Source organism: Diuraphis noxia, unplaced genomic scaffold (assembly GCF_037042655.1).
Source record: "Diuraphis noxia isolate RWA-SAM2 unplaced genomic scaffold, SU_Dnox_SAM2 contig0004, whole genome shotgun sequence".
NCBI classification, from domain to species: Eukaryota; Metazoa; Arthropoda; class Insecta; order Hemiptera; family Aphididae; genus Diuraphis; species Diuraphis noxia.
The window spans coordinates 4,259,201-4,279,643 of NW_028301714.1; the positions used below are offsets into that span (position 1 = coordinate 4,259,201).

Genomic DNA, 20,443 nt, shown 5'->3' on the forward strand with positions numbered 1-20,443 from the left:
GGTACATGGTAAGAGTGTGGTACTAAAATCTTGGTAACATTTTATTTTACCGGAATTTTCGGTTACAGAATTACTCTGATATGGTACAATATATCATTGCATCATGGTCGGCACGCGACTTTCGATATATTTGGCATCGGATGAATCGGTCTATGAGTAAAAGGTCTATGGCGACGACAGCGGTGCGTTCCTGGCCACGGCGTTACCAATATATAGTTAATTGCGGTATGGTAATAGCATGTTACTAAAATATTGTTAGCATTTTATATTTTGGTTGGAACGAATAAATAACATACATCTTCTTCTTCGCCTTGATCCCAACTATTTGGGGTCAGACACTTTTGTCCTATGCACATCCGCACTTTTCACGATTTTCCACATTCCCTACGCACACACAAACCACAGCACTCATATCATTCTCAATAATATCCAACCATCTCTTTTTTCGCCTTCCTCTCGGACACACATGCGTCCACGAATTCAAACAATCGATAAAATACTTATGATTTTTAATTTTTAATAATAATCGCTCCAAGTTTCCGATTCAAATTCAGCACTTTCCCGCGGCCGTCTCTATGCACCTCTCCAATTCTCCATCTAAATATATTCTAATAATATAGCCTCTATTTTGTTATGCCTTATGCCTACAATTTCCTAGTTTCTCCGCAGGTGTATATCACTGTTAAAAACGAAACACACGATTATCGCGAAAGGTCTGCGACGACAGTGCGCCGCGTTCCTGGCCACGGCAGAGCGTTATCAATAATTGATTTCGCTATGGAAACAACAGCGGTGAGCGATGAAACTATGCACATAACAATTATTATGACAACGAAACCCGTAGTTATACTACGTGGCCCGTAATATTACGTATTATTATTACTTATATAGTCGTGTGCTGATTTCACTCGTAATTCGACACTGTCGGCCATCACATTTATAGGCAAATCGAATGCACTGCAACGAGCGCATAGTTTCGTTATACATCGTAACATAGTTCTATATATTAGATTTTTTTGTGCATACATATAAATATATACGAGTATAGTCACAAAACTAACCGATTAAGTTATATAAATATATATGTATATATATTGGTGTCGAGATGTCCAACCACATTGACGACGGAGAGTTTGAAGAATCTATGCGCAAAGTCAATCTCATAAGTAGGTGCACATCGTATTATAAACAACACACTGTGTGATATACTGTTGTGACTGTAAGTAAAATATTTTACTGACCAGTAAAACATAATATCACTGAAATATGTATAAGCGAACGCTGTAAATTTGATGTACAATTCACTATTGTGGGTGGGGCTTTGCTGCATAATATTTTGATAAGCACTATACAGAAACTGTTTAATCACGAATCACAAGATTCTAAAAAATAGACAATAAAAATTAATGTAAAATTATTAAGCTATATTAAAAAAAAAATATTCGTTTGCAGAGTAAAATATAATTTAATATTTAATTATTTAAAATTAAAGCGGCTTTGGACACAGATCAATCTGATCATCAACCATCATTTTTAACTTATAACTGTTATTTGCATAGTTTTTATAATTGGATTGCATAATGGAAATAGATAAGTGTTCACTCAACAATTACAATTTCAAAACTTTTTTGAATAATAAACTTACCACTTTAAACATACCACTTTTATAAAAAATAATAATTACAATATGTACATTTTGTCAAACATGTTACCTATTTGTAAATGTTTTATATTTTGCGATTATGTTAAGCAAATTATGTTGTTTGCATTTAATTCTTTCAACAGAATAGTGAAAAACGTATAAAATCTATTTAAGTTACAGCGCCGGTCATAAAGCTACTTACTCCTCGTGATACATTTAGCAGTCATAGGACCTTTAAAATAATGAGATAAAGTATAGATATCTGAATCGTTTACACGAATAAAAATAAATTTTTGGCTGGATGATGGCTCCAACAAACGAGTTCAGACTTAATTTTTTTTTTAAATTTATTTGTTTCTTTTAAGTTTACAAAATTTAAGAAAATCGAAAGTATATATTTTTTATTTAAAAAAACCCCTAAATTAGTAAATTCATGAGAATACATTCGGTATTTTAGTCATGTACGCCAAACATTGATTGCATTACGATTGGTTTTAAGAAAAATTTTTAAGAATGTTTATTTTTAAATCGAAACCTGTTCTTTGACACACATAGTACGTAATTGTTTACAATTTGGTATAAGTATCTATAGGAATTTTGATCACCGATTCAAGGTATGATTATATAATAGTATACTATACCTATTAAATAATCTTGTGTCTTACAGGTGGCATTATTAAGGATTTGAGTTCACCAAATGAAGCCAAGTCCAGAGTAGGCATACTCAGAGCAGAAGAGCTGCTGGGCGATGGTGAAAAAACGTGGGACGAGAGTTCACTGAAAACTATGCAAAACGGTACATCAATAAACCATAAAGCTTTCGAAGACCTAGGCAAATCCAAAGATGAAGTACCCTCAGACGCTGGTATGAAAATTAATTTTTATTTATCCTACTACAACATTACGATATTATTTGAAAGACGTAAAAATATAACAATTTTACTTAAGGTATGTGTTTATGTATAGTATTATATTATAGTAATCGATCTAGTGTACCGTCAGAATCAGCAATTTCTGTAAAAAGAAGACAGTTTTTCGTTAGAATGATTATTTTTGAGTACGGAATATCCTTCCCTTTCCTTACACCGAGCAACTCCTATGACAATAACACAAATTTATTGAAATTCGTTCAATTTTTCAATATTGTTTTGAACTACAGTTTTATAATAATTAAAATTACATTTTTTTTAAATTTTATTAGAAAAATTCCACAATCTGAACAGTATTTCTTACAATAAAGTAGAAATTATAAATAAAGACAAAGCAGGAAAACATTTTTTTAAATAATTAAAATAAAAAAGTAAAAGTCATGAAGGTGTTTTAAGTTGAGGACTGAGGTGAAGGAACACTGTCCAGCGACAGCACTTGGGTTATTTCATATTAAACCGTAACCGTTCGGTATCATCTTGTAAACTTGTTTAATTTATTTTTAAATTCGATGTTTAAATATCTGTCCGTAAAATAATATTAATTTACAGCAAACAACATAGATTATATGTATATTTAAATGAATATTTTGTGTAAATACTTGAGAAATATATACAATTCATATTGCATATTCATGGTGTATACATGTGATCCGTTATCATAGTTTATTTTTCACGTTTATTCTACACTACTACTTAAATTAGATAAATATTTGAAATTTCTTGTTTTACAACCATACTACATTGATACATGTTTTGTTTTGTAAATAATTACTGATTAAGATATTATGTTTATAATAAAAAGTCAATATTTAATTGTAATAATCCGAAACGGTAGAGCTTCACGGAATTTCCATAAAAAAAATAACATTCAGTTAATTGAGAAACCGTCTAAAATGTGTAATTTCAATAATAATTCAAAGCACCGAAGAAGTCATACTATCTTCTGCTGGTATAGTAATATACTAATATGTGTACAGTGTACCCGTCATTGAGTAAAGAGTAAAGTCACAAAAAAGTTATCACTAATATATTGTGTTTTCGTTATTATTTAATTGCGAAAAGTGTAACTTCTTTTATGTTATAACTTCAAACTTTTTTACAAGCAAACAAAAATATTACGATACATAAATCAAATAATATGCAAATTTTTACACTCAATTATTATTAAAAAATTAAATGTGAATCAATAAGTATCATCAAAAATTAACACCTAATACAATATCTCTATATATTATTTTATGTCAATATTCTGTCATACTAAAAGCTATTATAAATTTATAACCACTCACCCCGATGTGTTCAATCCGGAGGATCTCATTTTACTGATAATAGGTAGCTCAAAGTCGAAAATCAAACCACCCAATTTTACCTTTGAGCAGTGAAAGATGTTACCTGGTTAATTACCATCTACCGTGGCTTTAGTATATTCAATAACAGAAAATATCACATTTAAAATCTCCAATAATCATAACAAACCAGGATGAGAACATCAAAATACAAGGATCATATAAATCAACTTTTCTTATTTCTGACTGAAACCAATCAATAATCAACCCATTATATTAACCTACAAACAACAGTAATTACTAAAAATTTCCTAAAAGATGATTATAAATGATTAAACTTTAATCACTCCTCTCATCGCCATTTTCAATTGAATGAAATCATCGGTAAAATTAAAAAATATTTTTAAAAATTGGATCGATATTAAGACCAAAATTATGGATGAGTTTCATAATTTTCATAGTGCAGACTATCAGTTATTGATTAATAGCAAATTTTAATGCCGTATAAGTCTTAAACATCAGCTACAATACAGCCTCACATGTTTGTGTCTTATATATGCTACACACTACTGTAGGTAGTGTACTCGTTTTGATAAGTACGACTGTACGAGGTTTTCCGTCATGATCGAAGTCTTTCTAAAAAAAAAAAAAAACAATATCATTAGATTAAAAAAGGATTGTTTTTACAATTCGTGTAAAAATCTATTTTTCAATCGTTAATAATCGATTCGATTTCAAAGATCGTGCGGGGGCGGAGGTATAATATATAGCGTAATATATACTTATATATATAAATACCTAATATATGTAACGAATAGCCATGCAACCAGGAAATGGAATCGTTAGCGTGTATATAAAATGAATTGATAAAAATGCATATAAACGGGCTGCAATAAAATATATACAGGAAAAGACGCGTTTTTTTATATATATACTATATGGTACCTATATATAAGTATATCACGTTAATCTCAAAATGATTTCGTACGCTCAACAAATACGCTGACGTTTACGCGTGCATTACAATGTATATGCTATAGGTGCCTACACTACCTATATATTGTGTACATACACTGTCGTAAAGTACATAGATATGTATATACGGTCGTCGTGGTCAGTTGAATGGAAAATGCAATATCACCAACTTCCGGGGTTTCGAAGTCGTATATTGAATAAGGTAAAAACCGGTGTCGTTCTCTATGTATTATTCAAACTGCACTGTGATACGATATTATTATCGTAAATCATAATACCAATACCCATACTTACTTTACACATTATTATTATTATTTTCATTTTTCTTTATTTAGAGATTAAAAGAGTAAGTTATTTTGTGTCATTGAATTATCTATATATTATTGTTTTTTTTTTCAATATTAAGTTAGTAACATATTATAAAAGGTTTAACCGATTATACAATTTACAATTTTTTTGCATTATATTTTTAAATTCAAATTATTATTTTTTTTATAACATTAATGACTCTTAAACTTTTTTATTTTATTCATAGTATGGTCTTTACTCTTCATTGAGTGGCGAGTGATTTTGCTATATTGTGTGGCATGTTCTATACAAGTCTGTTGTATGTGGTTGTCTGTTGAGGTTGTATATATACAACTTGAGTATGTTTGATGGTAATAATTGTGCTTTGTGGCATACGTTTCATATTGGTTGAGGTTCTTTTTCCATAATTAAGTATACTACAAGTGTGTGAAGAAAGAGTGTCCGATTCTCATCGTGGTGTTTTATCGTCGATTGAGACGTACAGTAGGAGTTTGCCATTTTTTATTTTTTAAATGCATGCGAATAGGCAATAAAATGTACAGGAAAGACGATTTTACATAACTGTACTGGTACTTAATAGCTGTCTGTCTGTTGTCTGTACCTATATATATATTATATATTATGTGCAGAAGATTTTTTTCTAAATATGCATTTCGTCTGTGGTGGACCATGGAGTTTCTGGTACTTGACAATCCTTTTCCTAAATATCTATTATCTATCTGATTACCAACCACATAAGCAGTAATACAGAATTCAGGATGGTTTGTAAACACGCTATGGGTTACTTATTGTACAAATATTGCGTAGGAGCCCACAGTGATGGTACCAAAAGTTTTTAGAGAGCAAACGCAGCTACCCATCCATATTCAGTTGTATATTATATTTATTATGACTCATACATAAAAATAAATAACTACAAACAGGGCCTACAAAAGTAATGATAAAAAATGAAAATAAAATAATTATTTGCGTGGACATTGGCACTGCAATAAAGTTTTTATTTTTTATAGAGATGTTATTATAGATATTATGCTAACATTGTATAATTATTTTTGTAAGTGGTAAAAATTTAATGTGTTATAGTGATTATGCGCTGTTTTTATCAATGATATGTATGCAATGCAAACTGCAACCAATTTTTTTTATGTTATCATCAAACTTTTAAACCATTAACTAAAATACACAACGACCTAAGAATATAAAGTAAAAATAAAACATAAAACAACCATACCAAAATATTTTCTTTTTTATTGAATATAAATTTTATTGCTTATATAATAATATAATATTTTATGCTAATCTAAATAGACTCGTACAGTCCTAGCTTACTCCTAGATATTGTATTGATATAATTAGTATTATAATTTTACATATTATAGTTAAGTGTTTTTTTTTTTTTTTTTTTTTGTTAACTGAAACGAATCGACGTATAGATCCTAAACCATGATAGCTAGAGACCTGACATTTTCAGTGCACTTTTGTACCACCATCAAAGCGTGTACCAAGAAAAATTGGTATTTAAAGTACCGACACAAGGATATTGAGAGAAAGAAATAAAAATAATTAGCAGAAATAGTACTTTTTCGATTTATAAGTGACTGCCATTAGTTACTCGGGCAGATAAGTTAAAATGATGCAAACCAAATACCAAATGATTACGTTTGTATAGCTTCAAGGGTTGACACTTGAAAAATAAATTGTATGAGAGTTAAATATATGTTTTTAGCTAATATATTCAAAAATTAACCGACAAATTTTTGAAACATTTCAAATTGTTCTCGGAGATATCAGAAAAGCTATGGCTATTTAAAGCCACGTTCAATTTATACTAAGTGCTATATCAAATTATGTCTACACAGGTGAAGGATTCACAAAGCAACATACACTGACGCCGGTTTGCGCGTTAACTTCGGTTAGAGTGGGCCTTTAGAATTTGTATGATATTTGGGATTATAAAAAATTACATTCTGAGGCTCTGACTGGGGCACATCAATATCAAGTCATCCCCTATTTAGTAAGACGGTAGTTTAAGCATAGCTCTCACATTAATATTTTTCAGCTCACCAAAAACTAAAAACTAATATATTTTGTTGTTTATTTAAATGGTTGCCATTTAGTACACACATTACTTATATTACTATAATAATTAGTAGAAATATGACATTTACATTTTTCACAAACATAATTATATTAATAAAAACAAATCTTTCATACGGGAAATGCCAGTAGGATAACAAAAAAAAGAAGCATTTCCTTAATTTTATATTTTGGAACTAAAGTGAAAAGTCTCTATGGAGATGCTATAATAATTGGTTGTATAAAAGAAATTATAGTTATAATTTTGTTTCATCGTCTTTATCATTGTATTATATAATACTAAGTTTTTTGTGATTTGCTTATGTACCTATATAAAATTTGCGTCTGTTTAAAGCTGGATTTATGGCACACGTGGAAAGAGACGCGAAACAGAGGTCTGAAGCTAAGAAAAAAGAAATAAAACGTTCAGACTATTTGAAAACAATGGGTAACTATGAATACCGCAAAGGAAACTATGAAAAAGCTCTCATCTACTACAATCAAGTAAGTAACTAAAAACATAAAGTTACACATAATAGCATATTTAATAATATAAAAGTATCAAATACAAATAAAAATTTTAATATAATATAATATCTATTATACAAAAAATGATATTTCTTTATAATAATTCTGAATTTATTCGACTCTTCTATTTTTATAATTCGTATTGAAGACAACGTAATGTAATAAGCTATAATAACAATATATAACTATATAAGTATTTTAAAATAAAAACAACATCAATAAACGTTTAATAATTCTAAGGTTTTTGACCAAAATGGTTTGACATTTTCCTTCTAATTCTTATACCTGGGCAGTGAACAATTTAGTTTTGAATCGACAAGGTTAATTATTTTTAAAAAAGTTGTGTACAATAAAAATAAATTTTTGTTCAGAAATACTTACAAAGTTACAATGGTTCTTCAAGTCTTACAATTCATTTACTATTATTACTTATATATTTAAAAATTAAATTAATTTAGGAATACAAATCGTAGGATACATATTATATAGGTCCCTATTTTTGGTATTGTCTTAACAAATTTTTTACAATGTTATAAATAATAAGTTATACATTTATACGTGCAATCATAATATTATTACATGTCATGTTCTATGCCTAGGAGATTGTTTATCTATTCTAGATTCTTCTGAAAACGTCAGTGTTATTTAAAAATCCATTTAAAAAAAATCACTATAATTTATAACATAAATATTACATTGTGATAATATCGCGTGGTTTCGAAGTTCGATTTTAATATTAATTTTAATAGTACATCGAGATAAATGTGCTAATTAAACAAATAATATTATACGACGTATACCTACACACGTATACGGAAATTTCGACAGTCATTACACTGATTAAACTGTTATTAATACGATTTCAATGTTCAAAGTGAGTATAGTGTGTAGGAGGTCACTACCTACTAAAGTTTGCTCTACTTTGTCATACGAAATATATGTATATACCTACTAAAGTTTACCGTGATCCGTTTATTATACGGTGATACTCAAATATAATAACTAATAAAAAAACTAAATTTATATCGAGTGATATGAACGTCGTTTATCATGATTATTCAATAATATTTGACGTACAAAATTGAGATCGACGAATACACGAATTTTAATAAGAGAGCGAACTCGAAAGGAGCTCACTGCTAACCGTATTCATGAAAACGCTTGTGTATAATTATATAGTACAACGCCGCATATTATATTATACCCTATAAACGTGTACACAAATCAAAAATTGTAGTCAATAGTAATAAATAAGAACTTGTTTTTGTATCTCACGTAAGATGACTTTAAAAGTATCATTATTATGAGTAATACTATGTGTTTAATAATAACTGTTAATAACCTCTTTGAACTCGATGAATACGAAAAAGCACAAAATATTATAATATAATATTCTAAAGGTACGTTTGGAAAAAACCTTCGGTGAACGAAAAATATGAGTTTGAAAAATAATAATATATAAGGCGGCGACAAAAGAATATAATTTACAATATTCAAATATTAAACATATGTATTATGTGACATAGTGTGCGGTTCTTTTATAGTAAACCAGGCAGTATCTTAAAGCCCAAAAGGTATAATAGGAATTTTAAAATATTTTTATTTTTATACGAAAAAAAAAATCTTAAAATGTAAAATCGTGTGTACCTACTTGAATGTTTTGAAAAGAAAATAATTTAAAAATATTTACATTTTTTAAAAATACTGCGCATGGTTCACGGTAAATGATTCTCTTTATATGCAATGTATAAAATAGCTGGTATAATATTATGTTGAGTCAACGTCGCAGAAATGTGTCAAAAATTATATCAAAGGTCGATCAAAGGATTCCGCACGGTCTTTTGTGCACATTTCAATGGAAAACCTTTGTCTTCTAATCCGCTGATTCTTATTATATAGGACATCATCACCTGAACCTTATGTAGGTACAAGAAAAACTTCTTTTTTTTTAATGGGTTGGTGTATATTATTTTTAACTATTATTGACGACTGATAAGTTTTTGCTATCACTGTCTTCGCGAATATTTTTCTTTCTTATGTCCTAAACACGTCGGCCTCTTCGGCTATAGTCTGCAGGATCCTCGTTGTCGAACAAAACGACATATACCTATTTCTATCGCAATCGTACGTTATAAGTTTATAACTGTTATAACTTTATAAGTAAATAATATAAATTATCATTGCAGACTACGGGGCAGTCTACATCAGTTTTATTTTCACATATATCACAGCGTATCAGTGATCCCTCGGGGCTTGGACAGCGAAAAATTATTAGCAATCAGTAATGGTTAAAGTCGAGAGCATTTTTTGGAAGGAATAAATAGATACCTACCGAAAATTTATTAGCGTGCCATAATACGCAAGGGTCTTTAATGTTTTTGTGATAGCTTTGTTTTCATTAAAATCCTATGTGTACTATAGTAATGTGTTAAGTGCGTAATATTTTGCTAAATACATTTCGATTGATTTATGCTTTAAAAAATTATATTAACTTAATATACTATATAGGTAGATACAAACAAATAAATGATTGTGTTATTAAACTTGAGCGATGGTTATTATTATAAGAATACTAAATAACTTTCAAATTTACAACTTATCAAAATATTAAATATCTTATTTCCATAATGGTATAGATAACTATTACTCGTATATTTCTTTATAAAATCTTTTATATTGTTATGTTTGGAATAGATATCATAGTTTGGTAGGTTGATTATTTCGAAAAACGTCAAAGCTTCGCGATAAAATAATAAATAGACTAGCAAGTTGGTATCACTTGGTTGTGCAAAAAGTGTCGAATGGAGATGAGGGTCGTTCTCCGACAAACATAAATTTGATAACATGATATAACCTCAAATATTCTCCATTACCAACATAGTTTTTATTAAATTGGCGTTAGGGAAATTTTGTACTAAAAAGTAAACAAATTTGTAATCTGAATCGTCGAAACTTAAAAGCTCATTTTTAAGAATAAAACCGCTTAAAAAGAAAATCTTTGAAATTAAGGCCATCTAAATCCAACAATATTATAATGCTTTATTATTTTTACTTTGTCATTATTTTAGACTCTACAAACTCAAATTTTGTAGTAGGTATATCTTATTATTTTAAATAAAATGTATATACCATGGCTAAATAAAATTAAATAGTTGTTTATCCAATTCCTCATTGAAACGCCACCAATATTGTTTAGGTCTATCTGGTCTTTATTAATGTTTGTAATATTCTTTTAAATTTATTTTACTATTATTTATAGAACTATAATAATTGTTGAACCAACTAAATTTGATTGCATTTGTTTACAGTTATGCATTTATACTTCAGTAGTTTAAAATGTTAAGTGTATTAATTGTATTTGTTTAATTAATATAATACGTTTAAATAATTGAAACGATTTGACATTTTTTTTTCATGACTGTCGGAGAAAAAATTGGTTGTTATCATTTATCGGAGAACGGCCCTCGGCCGTGTCGAATGGGTCACTGAAATGGATGTTAACTTATTGTGATAAAACATAATATTGTATACAAAAAGCGATCGAGCAGAGACAGTCTGTCTGCAGCCTATATTATTTTGTATTATATCTATTTTAAGATGTATTGCTATTAGTAATTTAAATAAATAATAGTTTTATAGAAGGTTGTTTTCATATTTTACAAGAAGATAATATTTTTTTAGACAATATCAATTTACCGTAGAACAGTATGAGTTTAGTAGGTTCGTGTTATAAATTTCTAAATTTGAAATAGAAGATATTGAAATATCTATAGACGAAATCGTGCTTATCTATTGTTCAGATTTTTATTTCCAGTTTTAACATCCCATGAGAAACATTGTATTGTTTGTATAAAATTGCCAAGCTTTAGCTATAATTTAGTAATATACTTACCTACATTCAATATTTAACATATTATTTTAATTTACTCTGATGATTTAAAATATAGAATTCTACGACGAAAAATTTAATTCTACAGAAAAAGTTTAGATTTCGAAAAACAAGAAATTTGTTGATTTTTAAATAATGTCGGTTTTTCTTAAACGTTTACTGCCATTTTTATGTTACTATGAAGTATGAACACATATATTCAGGAAATTTTTTTTAAAAGTCGTTCTTTGAATGTTATGATTTATTATTGCACTTCTGAATTTATATTAATTATACCCATATAAGCTAAATCTATTGCGTCTTCACGTCCTGTACATCGTACTCTTACATTTTGTATTCTCTATGAATAATTATTTTAAAATGATTTTTATACTTAAAAAACCGTGCATTTATATCTCATATAAATTCATCAAGGAAGTCATTAATTCTAAACTATCGAGATCGTGGCCAAGATTTGATTACAATGATATTTGGTATCGTAAGTTGTGATAGGTGTGGTATAGCGTGATGTGGAAGTGATCCTCAACACGGTTGTAAATAAACTAAAAAACCGCGTTAAATTGACTAACAACTATTACAATATTATTGGTTAATCGCAATAATACAAATGACGCATATTCTATTATATGTCATTACAATGACGGATATTAATTATTAATACGTATTACTTATTGTTTACAGTTTACATAATCCCCAATGATAACAACATAACTTTAAATCTAAATAGCTTGAGGCTTTAAGCAGCTACACCTATATATAGCTGATAACAATATACGATATACAGGGTAATCAATATACGTTTCTACACTCACTATTTAGAAATTTTTTTTACATAATTTAATGTTATTTCAAAATATAATTTCTGAAAAAAATCTATTTTTATTATTTTTAATTTTTTTTTACTTTTTAAATGACACCATACTCTATTAATTGCATATTTCTAAGCAGAATATTGTTTGGAGTACTTCAATCAATTTTTGGATAAGTAATTCATAAGTTAAAATCATTTAAAGCTTACGTGAGTAGAGTAAAGTGGTACAGGATTACCCCGGAAATGTTTTTCACTAAACTTCACTAATCTAAACTTTAATTATTATCATAACTTATTAATTACTAGTTCAAAAATTTATCTTTATAGATTTAAATACTCCAAATCATCCAAACCCGCTAAATTCTAACCTCTCATCTTAGACTCTCCCGGATAACCCTCCCCGTCGACTAAAACGAAATTGGCCTAGTGATTTACTTTGCTAAATAACAAAAAAAAAAAACCAGTTTGAAGTAGTGTCAATGCATGCACCCTTCAGTCAAGCCTCCAAACCTAGTAAAAAAAAAACTCATATTTACTTATTGTTTTATTTTATTACAGATTGTAAATTTATTTATATTATAAAATAAAAAAATTATATTGCAAAAAATTAAAAAATTAAAAAATACTCCAAATAATATTTTGCGCTGAGGAATTTGAAATTAATGAAGTATAAGTATGATTTCATTCAAAAGTATGAAACTTAAAAAATTGTTTTCAGAAATTGTTTCAAACTATATTTAATTAAACAAAAAGGACATTAAAAAAAAAAAATTTGAAACATTATTGAAAAATAAATGAGTATACACTTAAATGGATCACCTGGTATTTATTATAGGTAAGCAGGTAGGTACTTTTAATATATATAATGCGTATTACACAAAGCGTGCAATAGAAAACAATTATTTCCACAGCTAATAACATTCTCATTAATAAAATTAGTTACAGAAATTCTTCCTAAGATAAAAAAAAAAAAAAATGATTTCCGTTTATTCCACCGTGTTAATCGATACCTACATTGTCAAACTGGTTAATTTTTTTTTAACAATAAACACTTACGAAATTAACGAAAAGTTGAAAAGTTTTTGAATTTTTGTTTTCATAATTTTTTGTAAAAATAATACATAATAAAACCAAAACTTTAAAGTATAAAAATTGGTTTTAAGATTTTTTTCTATTTTAATCCTTTTAAGTAGGTACCTAAACATTTTTAAATTCATAATCCGAAATAGAATATTTTAACAAGTATTTCAATGTATAAAAGATGAATTTTGAACAAGTAGTATTAATTATTTGTATAAATAATTGTCAAGTAGTGGTCTGAAATGTCGTGGATTGAAATGACACTGCAGGAGTAAGATAAGAGAACTTTTATCCATCGAACTTCTCATAAAAATACTTAAATTTTGAAAATGAAAAAAATTTACTTATGTAGTTAATTTCATCCGCAAAAGAAAAAACTTTAAGAAAATTTGATGTAATGCCGCTGTATAGGTCGTCGGTATTGAGTGTGTTCTTCGTCATTGAGTAGGTCAAGGTCATCACTGCACCTGATGGATTTATTGAATTAGTATGTTTTTAATATTTTATCTTTCTATAATAAATGTAATCGTAATAAAAAAAAAACATTCGTATAAATATTATTTTTTGAATACAAACAATAAAAATATTTAAAAATTCATATTGTCTTATTTTGTAATTTCAAGATAATTTAAGGATTCAAAAACCTGTGGTTTTAGCGTTATTGCGTAGTATTTTATGTAGAGCATATAATATTAACATTTTAGCCCATAATTAGGTCGCAGGTTTTTAGATTCAAATTAAATTTAGGACCGATTGACTCGCTGATCTCTTCTCAGTTATGTTGGTGTACGAGACGATGATCGTGTATCGCAAGAATATGTATTCTAAAATAAAAACTATGACTTTTTTTGTACACATATGACGTGTCATTTCCCGCGGTGAATTGAACAAAATATTATCTATCGTACCGAAATAAATATTCATAGATTTAGTAAACGCAGATGGAGAGGAATTAAATCTACAGTTAGCCATTTTTAAAAGTGTCGATCTTTTACAAAATTAAAAACACATGGCGCGGATGTCGCTTTTCTAACGTATTACTTATGAATAATATTTTACTGCAGTCTGCAGATAAAATTGTATTCAGTAACTGAGTGACTTAGTGTAATATGGTTAGGTTAGGTATGGGCCGGTGTTGCTCCCGAGAGGTTGACCAGCCGGGTTTTCAACAACGAATTCTTGACACATATACACATGTGTTCCAACCCAACCGCCACCCCCTCCCCACAAACAGCTAATCACCATAGTTTTCGGGCTTATGATCATCTAAAAATATGGTATTCAAACACAATATAGAACGTATTATTACTTTAATTTTAATCGAATAAACGGACTTTTGCTGATATAATCTGAAAGTTGTATCAAGTTTTCAAAAAAAAAAAAAAAAAAAATACAATATAATTTAATGTATATAGTTATATAGGTTTATCTAGCATAATATTATATCATTATTGATTATATCAACCATATTTATAATTTTAAATATTATTTTAAGTAAAAAAAAATGTAAGCAGAATATAAATATTTTTTAATGTATTCTCCACAAGACTATGGTATCAAGGTACTGCAGAAAAGTATAGTTACATAATATTGGATATATATGTGTGTGTGTGTGTGGGAGATGATGACGCGTTTTTTAATTCACCTTTTATGACGAACTTTTTCATTCTGGCCCTGCCCCACGTAAATTCACTTTTTGAATTGTTTTAACAGAAATAATGTTAATTTTTATGTTATTTCATCTCAATTCGACAATGTTATTATTAAGACCAAAATTATAAACACATATTCTAGCCAATGCTTAACTCCTAAAGGAAAGCAGATACAGGAACCGGAATAAAAAAATAAATACGCGCTTGGTCGCTGTGTCATGTTGACTGCAAGCAACATATTCTCGGGGTTCAATATTTTTTTAAAACCTTCACACTGAACAATTAAAATGTAATAGATATAAATATAGTATAGATGATAATTATATATACTTAGTAGTCAGTAGAATCAAAATATTGGTAAATAATGACCAGATAAAAGTATAATTAAAACTGTGTACGACTACGTTACTATAATATTATACTCAAAAATCGATTTGTTATTGTTTTATACATTTTGTTTAGGCCATCGACGTACGCAAAGATAGCTGCGTGCTGTTCACCAACCGGGCGCTGACCAAGATCAATTTGGGTCTGATGGACGAAGTGATCAGCGATTGCGATCGAGCGTTGCGTCTCAATGATCGATCGCTAAACGCCGTCCTCTACAAGGCTGAAGCATTATGGGGGCTGGGCGATACCAAAGCTGCCGAGGAATTGCTCGAGATCGCCCTCAAAACTCATCCCGATCATGCCACACGCATACAAGGTGTGTATAACTCTTAAATATACTGCAGAACACTCATTATTTCAAAAAGTAACCAAACCTTTTTTTAGGAAATTTTCTTTATTGCGTAAATTTAGACGCACCGATATTGTATTTATATATATATATATATATTATTGTTGATATAACTCTTACAATAATCTGAAGCAGACGTCAATGGTGAACAAATTGTTTATTGTTTATTGTTGTTATTATTTCTACGCCTATCTTAATACGCGGTTATTTGCATCGTTTATTTTTTCAATACAAAGTCTAATGAGAGTGGAGGCAATATAGAATAATGTAATATTTAAATTATTATAATGTTGAGATGAGGGTGAGTGAGACAATTTTTTCGGGCTTACTGTTTTTTTCAAATGAAAATCATAGTTCTTGATTTTTACACGTTTTTGAGCAGAAAATATTGATTCATATTTTCGAAAAAATATGGATATTAATGATCCTAACCAATTGTTGTGGTGATCACTTATTAGCGTTTACAGTTTTGTTGTTTTGTTTAATACTATAACACAATATATAGATGAATGGAAATTGGAACAAGACATAATATATCACGAAATATTGTTTATTCCTGAATCCTCTTATCTAAATGATTATTATTTTATTAGATAGGACTAAATGCTAATTAGTAAAAAAAAAACCCACAAAATAATTAATAGACGTGCGTATTAATAAAGCTCATAATAATATGACAACCTATAGTCATACAATATTATAAAACATTTTCTTTATTTGAAATAAGCAATCTTAGCAATCTATACCTTAGGGGCACAATAGGATTAGGTGGTTAGGGATACATATTAAACAAAGTATATTGAAATGTTGTCTATATTAAATTAAAGCACATGACTCATAATCATTTTTTTTTATATTTTTTTTCTGTATAGACTACCAAAATAAATTGAGCTGCAGTCGTTAATGCCCATCATGTTGTAAAAGTGTAAATCTTTCGCCACCCTCAAGAACATCATCATGCACAATATGAACATGGCTTCTCTGAAATCTCTGAATATTTATTATGGACATAATATTATATACGTATTATTATTATGGTTATGCGTATTTGTGAACGATTTAAAAAGCGAACAACCAGAAAAAAAATGGCGTAAGTACCTCGCCCACAATATATAGTACCAAATATAGCGACAGATATTTGTATAATATTATTATAATATCACCGTCAGACAATGCCAGTCCATGCATATATCGTAATTTTGTCGTTATCGAGATAATAATATATAATGTAAAGTGGCAGTGGGTTAGGTCCAGGATCACGACCTTCGAAAACTATTTTTTTTTTTTATTGTCTCATATTAAGGTGGGCTATACTTATTAATACACATATACTTATTTCTGCCGTAGACGTGGTTTTTAGATTTAAAGTTGAGCGATGAATGTATTGTCTTATAATAATGGTATGAATGTATGTTTTTTTTTCATACATCATCACCTTTTCAATTTTTAATTTCAAAATTAGTTTCTGGTAGGTAGCAAATTGGATCTGTTTGGTAATTTAAAAATTAAAAGTAAAAATTCGCAATAATTCATACTGTGTACTTATTGCTTACACGGTTCGCAGTAATATAGTATTTTCTGTTACTTACCTATATGGTTATATGGGAAAACAAGTAATAACATTTTCGAGAGTAGCTCGATGTAAAATGATATAATATGAAACGTCTAAACGATCGTTTCGACCCAGTCATATTGTCATATACAATTCTATTGTACTTTCATCAAAAACATAACATTTCTAAAATGCGTAAAGGGCATGTACCTTAGGGTTGATCGATTTTACGTAAGAAACTCATCATTTCAGGAAATACTAACGTTTTTTAAGTCGTTTTAAAATAAAATATTTGGAAAAAAAATACTTTATTTTTTATCGTTATCAGTTTTTAAGTTGTCTACTCATTACTCTTTTAAATGACAACGGGAATTTTTAATTCCATATTCCGGAACAGAATATTATTGAATTATTAGAAGCATTTAAATTTATAATAATCAAATTTCAGACAAAATGTAGTTTAGTACTTATAAATATTTTAATTTTTAGAAAATTTTTGTTTTTTAACGACTTTAAATTATGTAGAACAAATATTTGCAACAACGTCAAAATGTTTTTGAAATAATTAATATCTTACTTTGAAATAAATATTTAATAGCAATCGCCATATTTATTTTTCTTTTATGCACTGTGCATTTTTATATCATAATAATTTTTCCCGATATTTTCAAATAAAATACAGAAAAACAAAAACAAAAACTCGTAACTATAATATTATCATTATCAATTTAAAACAATTTTTCGTTTCCCTTGTAAAATCGATTATCGAAACTACTAAGAAGTAAGAGGACGTTACCTATACCTACCCACATGTGTTGTATCCGTCTTACAAGTGCGTAAAATAGGAAATTTTACGCTTAGAAATTCTCGTTTAGTTCGGTCAGTTTAGAAACTAGAGTTTGACCTTTTATTAAATTTAAAGGTAATATTATTATTTAGACGACCTCATGAGCTTTTTAATTGATTTTAATTTTGAAGCGAGTTGTTAGTGTTTTAAGATGTACAAAAAAATTTACAATTTTCAAATACTTTCAATACTTTTACCAGTTTTTTTTTTACCTTTAAATTTAATAAGAGAACGGAACCAAACGAGATATTATGCTAAGCATAAAGTTTGCTATGTTACGCACTAGTAAGACGGAGACTACACATGCGGGGATAACGTCTTTTTTGTAACACAATATGCAGGTACCTATAGAGTCTTCTTAAAAGTTTGTAGTAATCATAATAGGTATAGACATATACATATAAACAAATTGTTCTATAGTAGCATACTAGCAATAATATTAAAATACTGAAATTAAATACTAAATATAATATATATTTTATCATGTTTCAATGATACGCATTCATGGTTCGTCAGATAATAACAACATACTCTTATAGTGATTAGCGGTGAGTTTACCTGTAGTTGTTATTTTTAGAAAAATGTTTAATATTATTTGAAAGAAAATATTATGTTTCTCTTATAAAAGTTATGTATACAGCGTTATCTATTGGTGTGCCATTAACTTCGTAGTTCGTATAAAACACATTACTCATATTATTATAATAATAATGTAATATTTGTGGATGAGCTAATTTAAAAAATCACACTCTACACTTATTTATGTTAGGACGCATTACGTCTTAAAATCCTACGTCTCATGATTAACTAATTAATTAATTAATCGTGTTACGTCTTATTTGATCGAGCATCGTACTCAAAAAAGCGATCATTTTTGGATGAACCTGTATTATGGAAGTTTACTTACGTTTGTTATTTTTTTGTAACAAATATCAATATTGTTGAAAAATTTGTTTGTTTTAGTAAAGTTTCGTTTTGATGCACCGAAAAACTATGTGTTAAAACATACAACTGCTCTGATCTCATGTCCTTCGATTGCAAGATGATGATGATGTTTTTATAAGTACCATAGTAGTGAAGTGGGCAAATGTCTTAAAAGTACACTGACGTGAAAATTCTGAATAAAGCTCAGTAAACTTATTTGAATAAAATATATTTTCAACATTTAAAATATAATTAACTATATTATGACATGTATTGACCCAGAAGTATTCAAATTTTTTCTGACTGCGGCTCTTTAGCTGAAAAATATTTTGACGGCTCTCAAATTATTATGAAAAAATTGAAACAATAATATGAATACAATATGGATACAATATGGACGATAATAATAGTGACTTGAATGATCATAAATAATATCATATGATACTCGTATTATAGTTATACAAGATCTACATTACTATTGCTTTCCGGTGTTTTGACGCGGTTCGCTTCGAAAACTCTTGCGACGCCTCTTGGAGTCACGAAGCACAATTTGAATGCCATAAAATGAGAATATGAAACTCGCCATGCCATTGGATTTTATGCAAATGTTAAGTAGATCATTAAATAATTAATATTAATATTTCAAGTATAAATCTTTCCGATGGATACAAAACGAAATGTATATAGGTATGTGACATGACGTATACACACTATATGTGTGTCAGTAGGTATGCGCATTTGTTTATAGAATGCCTATAATTGCCTAACCGACGATTTGGTGACCTTAAACTTAGTTGTAGCTTTCAAGCTTTGACTTGTAGATCGGTGTCATTGTGGTGCTAACTTCAACTAACATAAATAACATGTGTTTGCTATAAACATATTGCATCGACCACATGGTCAACATTATTATATTATGCGCAGTACATTTTATTAATGTTTCAAATATTTTATTACTTCTTCTGATTATTGCCAGACTTCCTTCGCAGTGAATAGCTGAATGTGATTTATTCATTTACGATTCTTAATATTCTTATTACTTCACTTGTAAATGTTTCATGAACTTTTGTTTATTTAATATACGTCCTACATAATACATATTATACCGCACTGATGGTAAAACTTCCGAAATCCAAATTATAAACACAACATGTCTATACATTTTGTGTTGAGATGATCACGCCGAGTATTCAAGGGTTGACTA

The 20,443-nt window shown here is 28.5% G+C and overlaps 1 protein-coding gene across 1 annotated transcript; it reads left to right on the top strand.

The window, feature by feature from the left end:
* The first annotated feature begins 866 nt into the window (after positions 1 to 866).
* LOC107164916 (tetratricopeptide repeat protein 12-like) lies at positions 867 to 19,441 on the top strand. The gene is made up of 6 exons (XM_015512922.2): positions 867 to 1,166; positions 2,310 to 2,507; positions 7,573 to 7,721; positions 15,640 to 15,883; positions 16,789 to 17,006; positions 19,279 to 19,441. Exons 1-5 carry the CDS (start codon positions 1,106 to 1,108, stop codon positions 16,818 to 16,820), a joined length of 684 nt encoding a protein of 227 aa, XP_015368408.2. The 5' UTR covers positions 867 to 1,105; the 3' UTR covers positions 16,821 to 17,006; positions 19,279 to 19,441.
* Positions 19,442 to 20,443: the final 1,002 nt, after the last annotated feature.